The 19,595-nt window shown below is 40.4% G+C and overlaps 1 protein-coding gene across 1 annotated transcript in view; it reads left to right on the forward strand.

Annotated features, from left to right (window-relative positions):
• The window catches only part of LOC137239534 (acetylcholine receptor subunit alpha-like), a 1,517,845-nt gene that overhangs the window by 728,664 nt on the left and 769,586 nt on the right, over window positions 1–19,595 (forward strand). The window contains exon 4 of the mRNA XM_067764959.1: window positions 8,556–8,671. Coding sequence (XP_067621060.1) covers window positions 8,556–8,671 — 116 coding nt within the window. The remainder of the gene's footprint in view (window positions 1–8,555; window positions 8,672–19,595) is intronic.

Genomic DNA, 19,595 nt, shown 5'->3' on the forward strand with positions numbered 1-19,595 from the left:
TATGTGATCTTAGCATACGAGCTTCTTTGGGCTTGGCTCCTTGGGATTCGAATAAATCAAAATTTTCCTACTCAGCGAAACTCTTTACTGAATTCGTGTCACAAGACCGGTTACAAACCGGACATGCATCATTGTCTATAAGCCAAGAAGAAATACATGATTTATGAAAGTTATGTCGACAAGGAGTAACAGAAAGATCGCCTTCTGGAATCTCCTCCTTGCATATACCACACCACATGCCTGCATCGTTAAACTGAGCAAAATTCTCGTTGCTATGACGAACTGACATGTTTACCTGAATAAAAATGTAATATTTCAGAAGTGTTGATAATAATCTATTACCTCCTCTGGTATTTTATCCTCCCTTTAAAAGTTTATCAAGGATAATGCAAAAAAATTACAAAAATTGTATTAAGTATCAAAAAAAATGTAACCGTGGGATATTGATTAATTGCCGTAAACTTGTTAAGAAGAAAATGGATTTGATCTAGAGTTCCTAACGCTTTGAAATACAAGGCCAAGTGAAACTTGCATACTCTAATTCAAACTCAGAGGGAATCTGCTCGTAACATTTAAATTTCGAACACAAACAGATTTTCCTCCTGCTTTGAATTAAAATCCCCAAAAAATATTTAATAATTTTTACCTAACCGGTTAAATATACGGTCTCTGACCATAATTAATAATTCCAATGATAGAAAAAATTAACTCGCATAATATATGAACAAAAGGTTTAACACATTGATTACAGAATTTGTTAGTTAGAAAAACTTCTAGAGACTAATTCCAAAACCAAAATCAATAGCAATTACAAAAACCTTATAGGTCGGTAGATAAAACAGTGAATAGAAAAACTGCTTATATCTATTCCTTACCAATAATTTGTCTCTGCAGAAAATTCTAAAATGGACCTCTAATAACAGGCCCCCTGCTGGGGGCGCCATTTTTATTGTCCACAAAGTCGTATCTTGGCACCATCTTTAGCTTCAATGCAATCACCCAGTTTGCTAGTAGTCGAGCTGTGCATGCTGGCTTTAGCCGGGGTAAAAAGCTCGTCGGATTGGGTTGGGTTTCTTGCTCAATACTTTTGTGCAAACAAACGACCGTACAATAAAAAAAAATATTCATGCACAATGTACCTAAGTAAACCCAGACCAAAAAAAAATGAAATCAATTTCCCCCAAAAAAACTTACTTACTTACTTACTTACTTAATTGGCGCTTAACCGTCTAAAACGGTTTATGGCCGCCCCAACAAGGCGCGCCAGTCGCTCCTTCGCTCCGCCAACCGGCGCCAATTGGTTACACCAAGGGAGTTTAAATTGTTTTTCCCACCTGGTCCTTCCAACGGAGTGGGGGGCCACCCTCTACCTCTGCTTCCATAGGCGGGTTCCGATAGAAAACACTTTCTTGGCCGGAGCATCATCTTTCATTCGCATAACATGGCCTAGCCAGCACAGCCGCTGCGTTTTTAATTCGCTGGGACTATGTTGATGTCTGCGTATAGCCCGTACAGCTCATCATTAAATCTTCTTCGGTACTCTTCTTCGGTACTCGCCATCGCCAACGCGTAGAGGTCCATAAATCTTTCGAAGAACTTTTCTCTCGAACACTCCCAAAGCCGCTTCATCTGCTGTTGTCATGGTCCATGCTTCTGCCCCATATAGCAGGACGGGTACGATAAGTGACTTGTAGAGTATGATTTTCGTTCGCCGAGAGAGGACTTTACTTTTCAATTGCCTACCTAGTCCAAAGTAGCATTTATTGGCAAGATTGATTCTTCGCTGGATTTCAGTGCTGATGTTATTGCTAGTGTTGATGCTGGTTCCCAAATAAACGAAGTCTTTTACTATTTCGAAATTATGGCTGCCAACAGTAGCGTGGTTGCCAAGGCGCATATGCGCTGACCCTTTGCTCAATGACAGCAGGTACTTCGTTTTGTCCTCATTCACTCATTCCCCAAAAAACTACCCATTTTCTATTCAACAGACGGACTCCCTAGTAAAGAAAACTCCAAGCTCAAATCCGAAAAGCAATATAGCCGCTTCTCCAATCTCCCCTACCCATCCATAGAGATACTTACTCTCCGTATCCCAATCCCAACCATATCCACAGATTTACGGCGCAATCATCCCACTAAAAAACAACTCTATCTTCTCATATTAAACGCTAACAATATTTCATTTATTAATTAAAGTTAAATTTGTATACATTTTTCAAATCTCAATTACACCTATCAGCCCTAATCTACAATTTTCCTTTAGTTAAGCAACATAAGTATATTCCGCAGTAATTTATATCATAACATTTTATGATACCCTAATGTACCATATGTTAACTCATTCTGAGTTACATCTAATATTTCCTTTTTTTTGAACGTAAATTTAATTATATATGTATATATGCATGTTCGTGTTAAAGAGGAAAACGAGAAGAAAAACAACACGATGTCATAAGCAAAGAAGTGATTAATTTAAGAATGTATACAAACATACATACAAATGTAAATAGTTATGCACTTCTTGCAATCGCATTGCCTTTCTCTTGATACCAATATATTAGGTAAAGAGTATAAAAATTAAGAGTACTTACATCGTCTCGAACGAGGTCAGCAGGCGCCTGAAGAGCTGCTTCGAAGAGCTGGAAGCGTGGGGGTATAAACAATAATACTCTTTGCTTCGTATTCTTATATTATTTTACAAATTTTACTTCTACATGACTAGTACCGCTAGGAGTTTACGCACGCCAGTGCTTCGTAAAATAAAATGTAAGAAAGGGGTCGACTTTTCTTAACTGCTAAAATGTAGTATGTGAAAATTCAAAAAATATGCATAATTGCACGTATCAGTATGCCCACTTGAGGATATATAATTCGCTTATATTCCTATATGCATAAATATTAAATGCAATCTTCTTTCTAGCCAAAATTAACGTAATATAATTTATAATTTGAATTTAAAGAAAAAACATTAATAGATAACAAAAGCCTAATCTACATTGATTGGTTGCTTCCAATTTACTCAGCTGACAATCAGTTGATAAAAAAAATACAATATATGTAATTATTAATATTTCATAAAAAGAAATCCTGACAAAATTGAAAGAAAAAGATTAAAAGGTTGATTGTACAGCATTTTCAGCAAAACATAGCAACGGTATTAGAGCATAACAATATTTATTTGCTTGTAATTTTTGATTTAATTAATAAATATAAAGGGAAACATAGCTTTCACTTTTCAAACACATGATTTTATTGATAATACTAATTTAATTCATTTTAGTAATTACATCTTCTGAAAATTTTAGAGCTTTGTGGGTCTTAGCATTTTTACATAAGAATCGTCTAACTTCTAAACTCTCATTCCACAAGGTTAGAGATTTTTTTTCTTGATTTTTTTCTCAAAATTAAAGTTTTGTATGTGTATTAATATGCGTATATAAAGGTTTACCTTTTTAAAACAATTAGCTGGCTTTCTGAGCCTTACTCAAAAACAATTCTATGATGCCATGCGGCTTTTATCTCAGTGTAGTGGAACATCCAATACGAAATTTTTCCAAAAAGTATTTTGATTTTCGAAAAACAACTCTGAAATTTGTCAAAATGCTAAAACTCAAATAGTGAACATGTAACTGATTTTGAAGAAATAAAGGGATTGGAACTTTGGCACGTGGCCGACCTAACCAAGCTATATCAAATTGGCACTATTATACTTATTCCCTTTTTAGCACCAACACCATTCGCAGCTCCGGGCGGATTCTCGAAGTCTTTTGACCAATTTTCCTGTAGGTAGAGAGATGATGGAAATTTCCTCTTTGGAATATGATGGATTTTGCACCGTTTGCCAGCACAGAATATATACGTTTGCGACATCCGCCCAATGCAGCTGCTGCCATGGACGGTGCCACTTTCCTCGATGTTCTGGTATCTGCGACGGCAACCCCCCCACCCCCCCCCCCCCCGGGTTTCATTGCGCCATGTAGCCAGGCCGCATACCCAAATACACCGGGTACCCCAATGCCTACCCAAGGTCGTCTAGTCCCAGGGCCTCAACAGCAATTGCGTTCTGGACTTCCACAACCCAGGCGTAATCACCCGTCACTTACTCCCAGAGTGGCAACGTCTCCCCCTATGCACTTCAGAATTCTGCAGTTAAACTGTAATGGATTAACTGGGAAGATCACGGAGATTGTCGACTTCATGAAGCGGCACAACATCCGCATTGCTGCGATTCAAGAGACTAAACTCACAGCAAGATCTGCATTGCAGACTTGTTCTGGGTATAATGTCCATAGAAAAGATCGCGAGAGCGGAAATGGAGGCGGCCTCGCGTTTATCATACACCACACTGTGCAATATCATATATTTGATCCCGACATCGACCGCAGGGACAGTGTCGGTCGGGAAGTGCAAACCTAGAAATCACCAACATCTACATCCCTCCTGCCACCTGTTGCCCCAGTGGATACCGCCCTAATATCAGCGGCGTACTCACAGGAAGCAATCCCATTATCTTAGGCGATTTCAATGCCCATCACGATCTATGGCATTCAAACTTGCGGGTAGACAGTAGGGGTGAGATGTTAGCGGATCAAATAGAAGAAACGGCGTTCTGCACTATAAACGGAGACGCCCCCACACATATGGTAGGAAGCTGTTACAGTTCGCCGGATATTTCAATCGTAAGCGCAGAACTCGTAAACTGCGTCAACTGGCAGCCGATGGTAACATTGGCATCCGACCACCTGCCTATACTTATTTCGCGCGAGCGTCCTGCCGACTTCATCGTGGCAGAAAAACGCACTTTCATTAACTTAAAAAAAGGAAAGTGAGACGAATACAAATCCTTTACAGACAACCGCTTTGCCGCCCTCCCTATCCCAACTGATGCTCGCCAAGGGGAGCGTGCTTTCTGCAAAGTCATTGAATCCGCCTCGGCTCGTTTCATTCCCGCCGGTAGAATTCCCGAAATTCGGCCCCACTTCCCGGCAGAGGCCGCAAGTTTAGCGAGAGAACGTGACCTTATAAGACAGCTCGATCCCGGCGACCCCCAAATAAGGGATATAAACCAACGCATCAGATTGCTTGTGGATGAACACAAGCGGGCGAAATGGGGAAGCACCTAAGCGGTTGTAACCTCTCTGCCGGTGTAGGTAAACTTTGGTCCACTGTAAAGTCCCTATCGAATCCGTCTAGGCACAATGACAAAGTTTCCATCGCCTTTGGAGACAAAGTGCTGTCGGGCGAAAAAATGCGCGAGTGCTTTCTGCCGACAATACATAATGCATTCTACGGTCGACAAAAATAGACGGAGGGCCAACAGACACGCACGTAAACATAAGTTCAGCACGTCACCAATTACCGTCACCGCCAAAGAGGATGAGGATGCCATCGGTCATGCTAAACCATCCAAAGCAGTGGGCCCAGACGGCATAGCCATGCCGATGCTTAAAAGCCTAGGGAAAGAGGGTTGCAAATATGTAGCGCATGTCTTCAACCTGTCTCTTTCCACCTTTGTTATACCCGAAAAATGGAAAATGGCCAAGGTGGTCCCGCTACTAAAGCCTGGGAAACCAACTAACATAGGAGAGTCATATCGACCGATATCTCTCCTATCGCCAGTAGCCAAGACGTTTGAAGCCATTTTGCTCCCCCACTTCAAAGCAAATTTGCAGCTAGCTTGTCATCAGCATGGCTTTAGAAAACTCCATAGCACCACCACCGCGCTAAATGCCATTAGCAACCAGATAAATTGTGGTTTAAATGAGAGGCCCAACTATAGAACAGTACTCGTAGCGCTAGACCTATTAAAAGCTTTTGATACGGTCAACCATGGCAAGACTTGGAAGGCTCTACCCTTCCCCCATGTCTTAAAAGGTGGACCGCAAATTATCTGGGTGGTCGGCAGGCATTGGTGCAATTCAGAAACGAAATATCAAAGCCAAGCAGAATTAAACAAGGGGTGCCTCAGGGTGGTGTCCTATCCCGACTTTTGTTTAATTTTTACATATCAAAACTACTTTCGCCACCAGAAGGAGTTACTCTCGTTTCTTACGCCGATGACTGCACTATAATGGCCAGAGGACCGGGCCCAAAGATCGATGAGTTTTGCAACAGAATAAACGGCTACCTCCCTGATATCTCCAGTTTTTTCGACTCGCGAAACCTGGCATTATCAACTACTAAAATAATCCGCGACCCTATTTACAACTTGGACGTCCCAAATGTCGACCATTTTGAACATCCACGTCGATGGCACTACGCTACCGACTGTCCTACACCCCAAAATCTTGGGTGTGACGTTTGATCAGGATCTATATTTTGATGAGCACGCAGCCGCAATTGTTCCGAAAATCCAGAGCCGTAATAAAATCCTCAAATCCCTTGCTGGCAGTACTTGTGTAAAAGACAAAGAAAAGCTCATTACCACATAAAAAGCAATTGGCCAGCCGTTTGCGTGCTACGCGTCCCCTATATGGTCGTCAAGCCTAAAAACTACCCACTGGAGGAAGCTACAGGCCTGCCAAAATACTGCGCTCAGAACCGCCACGGGCTGTCTTCTTATGTTCCCAGAAAACCGTCTATACCCCCATCAGGGAGAGAAATGAGATGCTAACCAAACAGCTCCTGTTGAATAGCCAGAAACCTGGGCATCCCAACAGACATCTGATTAATGAGCCAGCACTGCCTAGGGACTTAAGGAGTCATCTCCGTAACCATTTTGAGGAAATACGGCACCTGAGAACTCAGCCGTATGAAGCAAAAAAAACACAAGCAGGTCCTTGGTGAACTCCACAAATAGGCGTCGGACCTTTATGCCGGAAATTGCCCGGTGAATCCAGTACTCAAAGAACAGTACCCAAAGCTTGCGGAAGAGGAACGCATACTCCCCAGGGAAACGCGAGTCACTCTGGCTCAACTTCGTTCTGGATACTGTAACAGGTTAAACTCTTACATATCCAGAATCAACCCCGACATACAAAATGTATGCACCGCTTGCAATGTGTCCCCACATGACACCAACCATCTCTTAAATGTGGAATGTAATGTGGAACCAACGCTTCTAACACCCCTTTCATTATGGTCCACCCCTGTCGAAACAGCAAGTTTCCGTGTGAAAACTTGGGCTGGCGGGTTCCAGACTAGTTTCTCTCAGGGGGGTTAGAAATAAAAGGCAATGAATAATATTAAAAATTACACTAGTATTTTATTTCAAAGGAATGCGCAATAGAAAAATGAGAACTAGAGTTTAAAAAGCAAACATGCAATTGCTACAGTTTTACCTTTTAATATATTCGGGGACTCTGCGTTCTGGCGGAGATGATCGCTGGAGTGACCTTTTTTATGGTTTTGAAAAACTTGTGGTTTAAAATAAGAACTCACGAGCGTGCGTATACTGCTGCGGCTTTAATCCAAGTGATCGAGTCCCATTCCATGCATTCCGTTTACCCCCAAAGCTAACAGGCCTTTGGCGGGGTAACTTAACGAAACGTCACTTTTTCTTTTAGTATGAGTGCTAACGGCCGTAACAAATAAGCGGTTTTGTATTAGATTGCATTAGGGTGGCCGGCCCTTACTTTTCCTTTGTGATTAGCCTGCTGGCCTAAACACCGTGGACTCCTGAGAGGATATTGATGACAATTTGTGATAGGTCGCAGCTATTAAGTGGGGCGAAAAATTTGCTACAACAATAAAAGCAACATTGCTCAATAACTCAAAAATTCGTAACTATGGAATAAATTACTATATGCCAATTTTAAGGACTATAACGGGGAGTTCAAGGTATTGTGCAAATGGTGCAGCAACATTGTATTTGCAAACAGTTGAAGTTCAGTTGTAGCACGGTGGCGGCCACCGTGGTGTGATGGTAGCTTAATCCGCCTACCACAGGCCCAGGCAAGGCAACATAAAAATTTTAGAAACAAGTTTTTCAATTAGAAAAAAGTTTTTCTAATCGGGCGCCCCTCGGCATTGATTTGATTTAGCAAGCACTCCGAGTGTATTTCTGCCATGAAAACGTTCTCAGTGAAAACCCATCTGCTAATTTGTAGGAAAAATTAAAAGGAGCACCACCCATATTGGAAGAAAAATTTCTTGGGAGGTTATTGCGCCTTACATTTACTTCTATTTATGTAGTACTTTTACACAAAACACTAGCAAATTATACGGCTATGCATTTGCTGGATGATGGAAAATACGCAACATCGAAAATCATAGTTATTTTTTTAAACATTGAATAACACATCCGCAACTGCGATACAAACCAAATTATAAAAACAAAATTTACAAACCGTCTTTGGTGTTGAAACGTTTCCAATATCAAAGGCACAAAACTCTGAACTGCCTTAGTATTTTTAGAATTTATCCCAAAAAATTACTATAAGCAATTGCCATAGATTGATATCAAAACCGAACCCTAAAATAATTTCTAGGAAAGATCCTGCTAAGTTGCGGATATAGTAATGAAAATAATTTGTTGCATTATATTGTTGTGCAGCCTTAGTTTAAATTGATTGATATTTTCACTTTTTACATGTATATTTTTTAAACATATTAAGGTTGATCTGCGGCATATGGACGAACAAGAAGGAAATAACAAAGTTGATGTAGGAGTAGACTTGTCCGAATTCTACATGTCAGTTGAATGGGACATTCTTGAAGTGCCGGCCGTCAGGTAAGTCTGATATGCAAATAAATAATATAAGAGATTTACTTTTAAACAATATTTAAAATTTGTAAGCTATAAAATAGTTAATAATCAAGGATTCCAATCGTCTATTCATCTTATTATTCGTAAATTTTATAATGAGTTTAAGGTGCTTGTCACAATAACAATGTAGCGAATTTTTGGAACCCTTGATTCTTCTGAATCTTCTGATATAGCTAGAATCTCTGAACTACTGAATAAATAATTGAAATAATCAATATAGCAAAATGTTATTTATTTGCACTACTTTGGTAGTACAACTTTACAATTAGATTACTAGCCTACTTCACGGATGGAGTGTTAAAATAAAACTGATTGATAATTCCTCAGCTTGCGCTGCTTTTATACTCTCCGTAGACTCGCTCGCATGTGGTCTATACTTTTTTCGAAGAGCCTCCTCGAACAGCTTTTAATTTATTTCTCATTATCTGATGTTCACGTTTTTCTTTTATTTATATAAGTGTATATGTGTGAGTAATAAATTCTGCTCTGAGGTGATGATTGCATAATGTGTGACTGTTTACCTTTCTTCTTTGCTTTTAGCTGTATTTATGTGAAGTGTTATTATGAGGAAAAGCGGCACCTGATAACACAGCCATATGAAGCAAAACAGCACAAGCAGGGCCTCACTGATTTCCACAAACAGGCGTCGGACCTCTATGCCAGGAATTGCACGACGAATCCAGTACTTTAATAAAGATACTCAGAACTAGCAGAGGAGGAACACACTCTCCCTAGGGAAACGCGCGTCACTCTAGCTCAACTTCGATCTGGGTACTGTAACAGGTTAAACTCTTACCTATCCAGAATCAACCCCGACATACAAAATGTATCTCCTACTTGCAATGTGTACCCACATGACACCAACCATCTCTTCAATTGTAATGTGGAACCAACGCCTCTAACACCCCTCTCATTATGGTCCACCCCGGTTGAAACAGCAAGTTTTCTTGGACTGACGTTAGAGGACATTGATGAAAATTTATGATTGATCGCACCTATTTAATGCTACAACAACAACGATTGACGTGTTCTCCTTGGTACGGCGGTAATATTTGCACATCCCAAGAAAACTTCTTAAATCACGCAGGTTCTGTGATCTTGTCCAATCTTTTACTACTTCAATCCGTTTATTCCCTGTGCAGATGTGTTCAGTTTCAGACCAGCTCCAGCTATTCTGTAGATAATCTCCTCCAAGTTCTTTAGATGTTCCTCAAAGTTATCTCCAATACGATGATGTCATCTAGATACATGTTTTCCAAAGTAGTCTTTCAATACATGATTCATGAGATTCAAAAGTAGCTGGTACATTACAAGGTCCAACTGCTATCAATATAAATTGCAAAACACCAAATCCGACACTGAAGGCTGTTTTCTACTTGTATTCCTCCTTCACCTCCACTTGCCAGTAGCCACGTTTTTAGTCCAGTGTGAAAACCCATTTCGTACCAGCCAGTCCAGGGCGTTGTCAATTCTAGGCAATGGGTTGCTATCCTTTTTCGTGACGTCGTTTAGCTTTTAGTAGTCTTCACAGTACCTCCTTTGTCCATCTTTCTTTTTCATAAGTACTGTGGTTGAGCTCCATGGGCTAGCTGATGTTTCGATTACGCCAAGGTCGCTCATTTCTTGTATTAATTGGCTCACAACTTCCCACTAGGCCAACGGACCCATACGAGGAGCCTGACGGATTGACCTCGCATCACCAGAGTCAATTTCATGTTTCAGAGCTTTGGTGTGGAACCCTCCTGGTCAAATATTTATTATATTTTTACCTTACTCTAATAGTCTTCCTCTAGCCCTTTCGTTCGTGCATTGATGCCATTTAAAGGAATAATTTGCGAGAGGTTTATAAGTCCTTCGGAACAAAAATACCAGCATTAAAACTACGATAGTTTAAACTGGAATGAACACCACTTAATTTTTCTCGTAAACGGTCCAGAATTACATAAAAAGTTGAAATTTCAGAAATTGGAACAAATGCTAACCAGGCAATCGTAGGTTTTGTCCGGCAGCGATTTCAACTAGTGTAGCCGAAATATCTTCTTTAAATGTAGATCGCAAACCTAACATAATACAAGATAATTCATCAGACACATCTCTAGTTACAATTGTATCCATTATAGAAAGTTTCAGTTCCATATGGAAACGCTCCACCATGTCATTGGCCTGTGGATGGTAAGAGAGCGTTGTAATTTTGTACCTTCCTAATAATTTTGTTAATTTTGAAAACCATTTAGTAGTATATTTAGTATCCTGATCAGTGATTATTTCTAAAGGTACGTCAAAACTTGGGAAATATTCAAAATGTATTCCCAATTGTGACACAATATCTCCCGAACCACCTCTGTCCGACGAGTGAGCTTATCGACTACCGTTTATATATAGCGACGCCCCCTTGAAAAGGGTAATGTTTACCCACTATTGATTAAAAAGTTCAATTTGCTTTGTTTCTCAAACACAAATTGGGCACGAGCTGTTACCTCTAGCGTTTCGTTATTTTTCGCAGCTGCAGCGGAAAATTTTAGTTTTCTGGACTACCTTTATTGACAGAACCACATGGTTGTTTACATTTCTTAATTTCGAATGATATCTGCAACGACTTCTAAAACTACATCTATTTGGGGAACGTGATTTCGAATTCGAGCTAGCCAAAACAACTTTAAAATTTTTGAGTAATTTTCCCATCCAAAGTTTCTTTTCAATGCCTGGGCTAAAATAAAACCAAAGAGTAACAAGAGGGATCTATAATATTCTTTATGTTTCTGATCACTCACTTCTGAATCATATAAAACTTTATGTAATTCTGTATTCTTATTTGTCAAGCAACATTTATTCAGAGTAGAAAACATTTGTTTCTCGCGGATTTTTTTTTCAAGAGCGAAAAACAAGAGCGAGGATAGGACACCATCCTGTGGTACTCCTTGTGTAATTCTTCTGGGTTTAAATGTACCCTTCCAAGTCTTGCAGTAACGTGTGGTGGTTGACTTTATCAAAAGCTTTTGATAAGTCTAGCGCTTCAAGAACTGTTCTGTGGTTGGGTTTTTGATTCAATCCGCAGTTTATCTGAGTGATGATGTCGTTTAGTAATGCTATGCAGTTTCAAGTGTCTTGGACACTGGCGATAGGAAATGTATCGGACGATAAGATTCTCCTACAATAGCTGGTTTCCCTCGCAATTTTACATTTTTTGGGGATGACGAAGATGGACAATGATATGCTTAATATTTGAATAACTTTTTTGCCAAGATTTTTAAGCATCATCATCGCTATGTCGCACAGTGTGATATATCATCAACCTAGCTGATATAAAGTCACGATTGGAAGAAATAATTAATTTTTCTAGCTCTACTCACCAACTCACGATTTTACATAAAAATTAATATATTATTTGTAAACATTTATTTTAATTTCACCACTTAAAAACTTAAATTATTCTTAATAATTTTACATTAAGAAATATTATATTACAGGAAACGTATTATCTGAAGAAAAGCATATTTATGTATGCAGTAATAAGTAATTGCAAATAACTAAAAGAAATATAAATAAGAAATCGAAGAAGTTAATCGCGTAACAAAATTTACTTCTGGGTTTGACAATGGTTTAAGTAATTCTTTGTCGAATGCCTCATTTGCCTTAAATTTATTTGAGTTCTTTTCCGAAAAAGAGGATATTAGGGGATCGGACGACAAAGGTAATATATTGAATAAATCTTCCATTGTATATTTACGAGACATATTTCTTGTGTTATTTCGCCTGTAGCTCTTAAAATCTTTATTTCTACTCTACAGTGCTTCCTCTGAGAACATTCCTATTGGAAGTACTACATTATTAATAATGTCTGCCCCATGAATCAAAACACCATGGATACAAATCTACAAAATTTTTGTGGTCGAAATGGCATACTTTCGAAATGCTTCGGAATCAACGGTGAATCCACATAACATAGTTTGATGTATGACAGCAAATCGCTTAATTAAATTTTCGGCAACTCCCGTTATTTCCGCATCATTTGAAGAGAATTGGAAAAAACGTCTGCCTGTGTTACCATCATTGGTCGTACCAAAGCCATGTTTTGAAAGATCTACTAATAACCCCATGTCTTCTTTACATCTTTTTATAACCAAACTTTTTCTCTCTTCAACAATCTTTTTTCGGTTTCATCACGAATCTAACATTTGCACACGGTAAGTCTATAGGTTACGTGTAATAAAGTTTCAAATGAACGAAACCAGGCATCCAGGACCGATAGTCCAAAATTTAATGGTTGTCGTTAATATTTATCTCTATAACTATATTAATATCATTCATGCATTCTGGGGTTACCCCCCAAATTCCATACTGTTGAGACGAATATCCGGTGATCACACTGAACACTTTCCATCAATCATGGTAAGATGGAAATTATGAAAAATCTCCTTTTCTTTGTTTTTACCCAAGACTTTTGTAGGCTGAATACTTTGAATTTGTTGTTCGATATTAACTATTTCCTTTTTCAAAAGCAATTTTTATTGGCCTACAAAAACTTACTCCCATTGGCCGGGGATTATTCCATAACAGTTCACCGCTTTCTGTTTGAAGCCGTGAGGATACTAGGCATACGGCGAAGAAATACTCGTCACATTTAGCTTCACCGGCAAATTGTTGCTTATACTTTGAATGATATCGCAACCCCATTTATATATAGTTATCAGCTTATCTTCAGATTCTGCTTCCTGCATCAGAACGTCTTCTTGTGCTATCGTAAGTCTTAAAACAGTTTTGTCGAGCAACGCTTGCAGGTGGACTTCCACTGACAGATCAGTTATAATATAAGAATGGATTCCTTTGGAGGATAGTATGCATTTTCTTTTCTAAGGAATTCATATGATGGGTAAATGTCAGCATGTCTTTGTTTAGCCCCAGATCGTAGTTCTAAATACGGTTTCACTGTTAACTCTCGTATAGGGGTCATTATTTTAAAAATCGAACAACGTTTGAGATTTCAAAATTTTGATTCGGCTCAAACTTTTTTTTTAAGGTGCTCGCACGAAATAAGTAAATAACTATCAGTATTTTCTAGAAAAAAATTTTTCTCACAGATCTGCATGTGGCAGATTCGATGGGTAAGCAAACTTGCCCACATTCAAAATGCTATATCTTTGGTTCTACTCGTCCTATCTTATTAATTTTTGTTTTATTTTTAAGGTAATAATATTTGCTTTATAACTGCATTAAAAAATATTTTATTATAAAAAATCAAAATAATGAATAAAAAATGAATTTTTTAAATAATTATTACATACTGTTTACTTGCAGCAGGTACGTGCTACAATTGTATACAGCCAAAGCCTGCCTGTGTATGTATGCACGGTGTTGCATTGCTCGTGGAGGGCGTCGCAAATATCCTCGGGCGTAGTAATCTCATCGAGATATATGCACTGTAGTGTGACCATTTGGGGCTTTGTTATAACTTTAGCCGAGTCCTTTAGTACAGCTTAAATTTCTGCTTGGTACGCGCTTGTTTTTCCCTCTTGCCATTTTTTCAGATCTAGTAACAGCTCTCGTTTCGCCGTTGTTCTAATCGTTTTGACCTCATCACCCAGGGATTTTAATTCGTCGCATCTTCTCACTTTACGCAATATGTCGGCGTACGTAGCATCCCCCGCCTTGGAAATGATGATTGCATTCGGCCTAGCCTTAAGTGCTTTTTTCTTGCTCTTCTTTTTAGCTAACTGCCACTCTCCCGTCTTTTGGGCTGCAGTGTCCTCTTTCCGCTCCGTGTTCTCTCGCGTTTTTTGCCGTCGTTTGTGACCACCCACGTGCCCTGGAAAGACGTATTTTGGTGTAGTAGTGGGTTTTACTACGTTGTTCTCCTTGCTCGGGTACGAATTGTTGCTCGATTGCTTTCCTGGGGGTGATGGACTTCTATCCTTGCAACTTTCGCTTGTACGTAATCTATGTTCTAAATTCTTTACCTCTAGGGCCGACTCGATGCACAGAACTTTTATTACGGAGGCCAAGCGCTTGATTTCCGCGTGTATATTATTACGCCCTATGAAGAACTGCATCAAGTCCTCAATCGCCTTGCCTAGCTTGGTCATCTTTTTCTCTGCAGGGGGGTTTGGCTGATTTAACGCAGCTGACGCCTGCTTAATTAACTCACTTAATGTTGGTGTGCCTGTTTGAGCCTTGCTGTCGGAGCTCCTTTTGCAAAGCTTTGGTGTAGCACCCGGCGACAACGCTCTTTGCTTGCTTTCGGACCGCTCCTTTGGGTTTCTTTACCAATTGCGACGAAGTGTTAAGGCCCCCAGCCGATGGGCCACGCCCTTCTGGTGTTTGGTGTGTTTGGTTTTTTTATTTTATTATTGTTGTTGCTCATCATCTATTTAATTGGGCCCCCACTTGAGGCCGCTCTCTTGGTCCGAGTGTGCAGTTACCTATATAGATCCCGTGGTTGTCTATGGGAAGGCAGGGAGGCCACGTGAAGATTGATGCAGTCCCTCATGAAGACTGCGTTCAGAGCCAGATCAGTATTAATCGGGGGGATCTCAACCGAACATGCACCACCAACTTAATGATGATGGACTTTGAACATACCCCAAGGTCTGCCAAGGTTTTAACGGGACGGAGACGAATGGGACATTAACCGGAAAGTCATTTCGATGGTTTGTCAAGCCGTGTACTGAGATTTCCGAACGTCGCAGTCGCCAGCCCTTAACAAACATATACAAGTCGTTGATTCCAGTATACCGTAATTAGGACCTTACTGGGTTCAGTCTTAATGTGACAATAACCTTACATTTACAAATAATTTACCTATTTACCTTCCTGTGTGTGTATTCCACGTCGTATAGTTGCCTCCCTATCTTGGGTAGGTTTTACCTCGAAGCAACTCCGTACTAGACTGTGGATGCTTAATTCAGGGCGGCATCTACTCGCCCTGTCACTGGAGGTTTTCAGGGTGCTTTAGGCCTTTTAAGCCAAACTCACCTCACCAGCTGCTCTTGGTCGAGGGCTGCTTATTTGATATTCGCAGCTAACCTAATTAATATGCCGTTCACTGTCCGCCAGCAGAGACCCCCTTGGCTTGAGCTCAGCCCAATTATTAATATTAGTAGGTTTGCTTACAAGTACATATACATATGTATGTCTACAATTGTATAAAGCCAAAGCGGCCAGGAAGGTCATAGGGCTGCAAGTTGCGAAAAAGCACCGAAATACGCGCTATGTGGGGGACAACATTCAACGGGCAGTTTTAAATGCTCACAACGAGAAGGCAGCAAAATAAATGTCTCATTAGGGTACTGCAGCTCAATTTAAACCATTGCGAGGCAGCGCAAAAGCTATCATCTCAAACAGTCTATGAAGGACGTTATGACATAGTGGTACTTTCTGAACAATACAAAACTCGCCAGGAGCAGTGTTGGCACTCAGATTCGGCAGGGAAAGCCTCAATTTGGTCACCAGGGAAATTTCTCCCACAGGAAACTATGACGCCAACGGTATCAGGATTCACGTGGGCAAAAATCAACGGTATATAAGTCTTCAGTTGCTATGCCCCTCCGAGCATGACCATCGCCGAGTTCGAAGACATGATATACGGGATCACCTCTGAAGCACGAGGTAAATACCTGCTTTTTGTGGAGACTTCAATGTATGGTCATCCGTGTGGGGAAATAGACGAACCAACGAAAGAGGGAGAGTTCTTCTCGAAAGCCTTACTTCTTTGAGGCTAGAACTCCTAAATGAATATACCTTCGATACAGGTACCAGACGATCCATTATAGATCTCACCTTCGCTAGCACCGAAATAGCAAGACGAGCAAAATGGTCCATAAGCAACGTCTACACACAAAGTGACCATAAAGCGATTAATTTAGAGCTGCTCTAAACTCTACGAACGGTAGCAGCAAAACATCGACAAAGTAGGAAATGGACACAGAACCTTTTCGATTCACAAATATTTGATATTATTTGGAAGGATGCCATAGTACGAGGATCGCATGAGGAAGACCAGTCGGTTCAAATCACTAAGTCGCTATGTATGGCATGTAATGCTGTCATCCCCAGAAGTCGCAGAAAATACCAACGCACTCCGGTATATTGGTGGAATGACGAAATTGCGGAAGAGCGTAGAAAATGTCACAAAGCACGAAGAATAGCACAGAGGGCACGCTCATCATCACGATACTGATGGATAATATTGTTGAAACACTTTTCCCGGCACAAGATCGCTGGACTTATTCAAGCGAGGATCTCGAAAGTACGGAAATTCCGCAAATTACAGAGCAAGAGGTGCTGGACGCTGCAAAAAGAGTTGCTGATAACAAATCCCCAAGATCCGATGGAGTACCAAGCATAGCCCTTAAAGCCGCGATCACAACTGGGGCTACATTATTTACTGATCTTTTTAATGCCTGTATGCAAGAAGGCGTGTTCCCCCGCCCGTGTAACGACAAAAACTTGTCCTATTGCTGAAACGTGGTAAACGGCTGGAGCAACCCTCCTCATATAGGCCACTTTGTATGCTAGGAAAGATTTTCGAGCGAATAATTAGCGAACGCCTACAGCTGACTCTAGAAAGACCCGGTGGCTTATCGAATAATCAATATGGATTTCACAAATCAAGATCCACCGTAGATGCAATACAAACAATCGTCAGTATAGCTAGAGAAGCTATATCTGGAGGCCAAAATAAAAGGAAGTTCTGTGCACTGATTACGTTGGACATCAAGAATGCTTTTAACACTGCGAATTGGATGCAGATAATGGCAGCGTTGCGAAGCATCAGCACACCATTTTACTTATGCAGAGTAGCTATCTTAAAGACAAAGTACATCCCTTTGACACGGATCAAGGAGCATAAGAGTACAAAATCACTGGAGGCGAACCACAGGGATCTGTTCTCGGTCCAACGCTCTGGAATATAATGTATGACGGGGTGCTAAAGACTGATATACCAGAAAACACGCAAATTGTGGCATATGCTGATGATATTGCAGTGGTAGTAGTGGCTAAGGAACTGGACCTGCTTCAAGCATTATGTAGTGACGCCGTAGGAAGAATAAAGGATTGGCTGACCAATACGGGACTGGAGTTGGCTAGCCAAAAGACGGAAGTGGTATTAGTAATCTCCAAGCGGTCGGCGAACGAGTTAGCCTTAACTGTCGGGGATCATCAAATCACTTCAAAGCATTCTCTAAAATACTTAGGAGTGCACATTGACTCTAAGTTAACTTTCAAAGAGCACTTCAGAGCGGTGGGAGAGAAAGTTACCAAAGTTAATGCAGCACTTGTGCGAATAATGCCTAATATTGGTGGTCCGAGCGAAGCTACACGTCAGCTATTGTCCACAGTAACCAGCTCAATAATACCATACGCAGCACCAGTGTGGTATGGATCAAAACGGACCCATCAAAAATGTATATTAGCAGCGTACCGACTTGCTTCTTTGAGAATAGCAAGTGCTTATCGGACGGTGTCCGACGACGCGATCCTGGTTCTAACCCCGAAAATCCCAGTAGATTTACTGGCAAGCGAAATGGCCGATCTGTATAACACTAATATGAGCGACCATCTGAAGAAGACAAGAAAAGAGCAAGGACACAAACAATAGCTAAGTGGCAAGAACGGTGGGAGGCCTCGAGTAAAGGGCGTTGGACCTTCACGCTAGTTTGTAACTTAGCTCAATGGAATGACCGGAAGCACGGCGAACTGTACTACAATTTCACGCAGATAATGAGTGGACATGGCGGTTTCAAAGAGTATTTATGGAAGCGTAGGATAGAGGAAGATCTTCATTGCCCAATGTGTACCACGGAGTTAGAAAACCCAGCACGTCATGTTCTACTGCCCCCGTTTCCACGAGGAAGACTCGCCTTGCATAGAGTCTTTGGGGAGGAACCTACGGCGAGAAATTTAATATCACAAATGTGCCACAGGAAAGAGTGCTGGACTGCAGTGAGCAAAATGGCATTTATAGTAATGACACGCCTGATGGAGGCTTAGAGGGAGGGCAGAGAAATGCGCATGCGAAGCAGTGGAGATTAAATCGACACTCAGAGCAAATAGCGGGAACCTGGACGCAGGGACAAAAGAAGGCTCTTGAAAAATGATAAATATGGAACGCCACCCTGAAGTAATGCGAAAGTGGTACCGTGGTGGGTGACTGTTTCAAAACGGGGCTGTTTTTTAGTTTATGGACACACGGTTGCTGGGACGGCAGAAATTATGGTGTATTAGGCATTTTGTATAAATTATGTATAAATTTAAATGAAATTAAAAATTATTGTTAAGTTGGTTTTAACGGCTTGTAGTAATTAATTAGTACATCAATTGCCGTCTTCAAGACTGAATTTGTTATTTTTGTAAAATTGATATTGTATAAGTTTGTTTGTAGAGTAGGCCGAATACGTTCAATAAACCTTGCTCATTATACCTTTCATGAAAATGAAATGTTTTTATAATTTATTTAATAATTTGGGAAAGATTTAAACAACGTGACTTCAGGACGGACAAGGCGACAGCTGTTTCGATTATACCTTGTAAATATCTTCAAATCCTTTTCTCCCGGGAGAGAGAGTCGAACCCGCACTCCTACGATAGTTGAAATTGGTTACAAACGCATTCAGCTACGTCATGCCTTAGCTGATGTAAAGTTTTTCCCAATTGCCTTCTTTTGCAGATATTCTTCTACACATCACATACTTCGTATGTAAATGACATGGTTTTATCTTTGGCACGAATCTCAAAATTGTAAGTCCTTAAAGGAAAATAGATAACCCACCATTAAGTATACCGAAATAATCATGATGAAGAGCTGAGTTGATTTAGCCATGCCCGTCTCTCTGTCTGCCTGTTTGTATGCAAACCAGTCCCTCAATTTTTGAGATATCTTTATAAAATTTGA

This window comes from Eurosta solidaginis, chromosome 1 (assembly GCF_040869045.1).
Source record: "Eurosta solidaginis isolate ZX-2024a chromosome 1, ASM4086904v1, whole genome shotgun sequence".
NCBI lineage: Eukaryota > Metazoa > Arthropoda > Insecta > Diptera > Tephritidae > Eurosta > Eurosta solidaginis.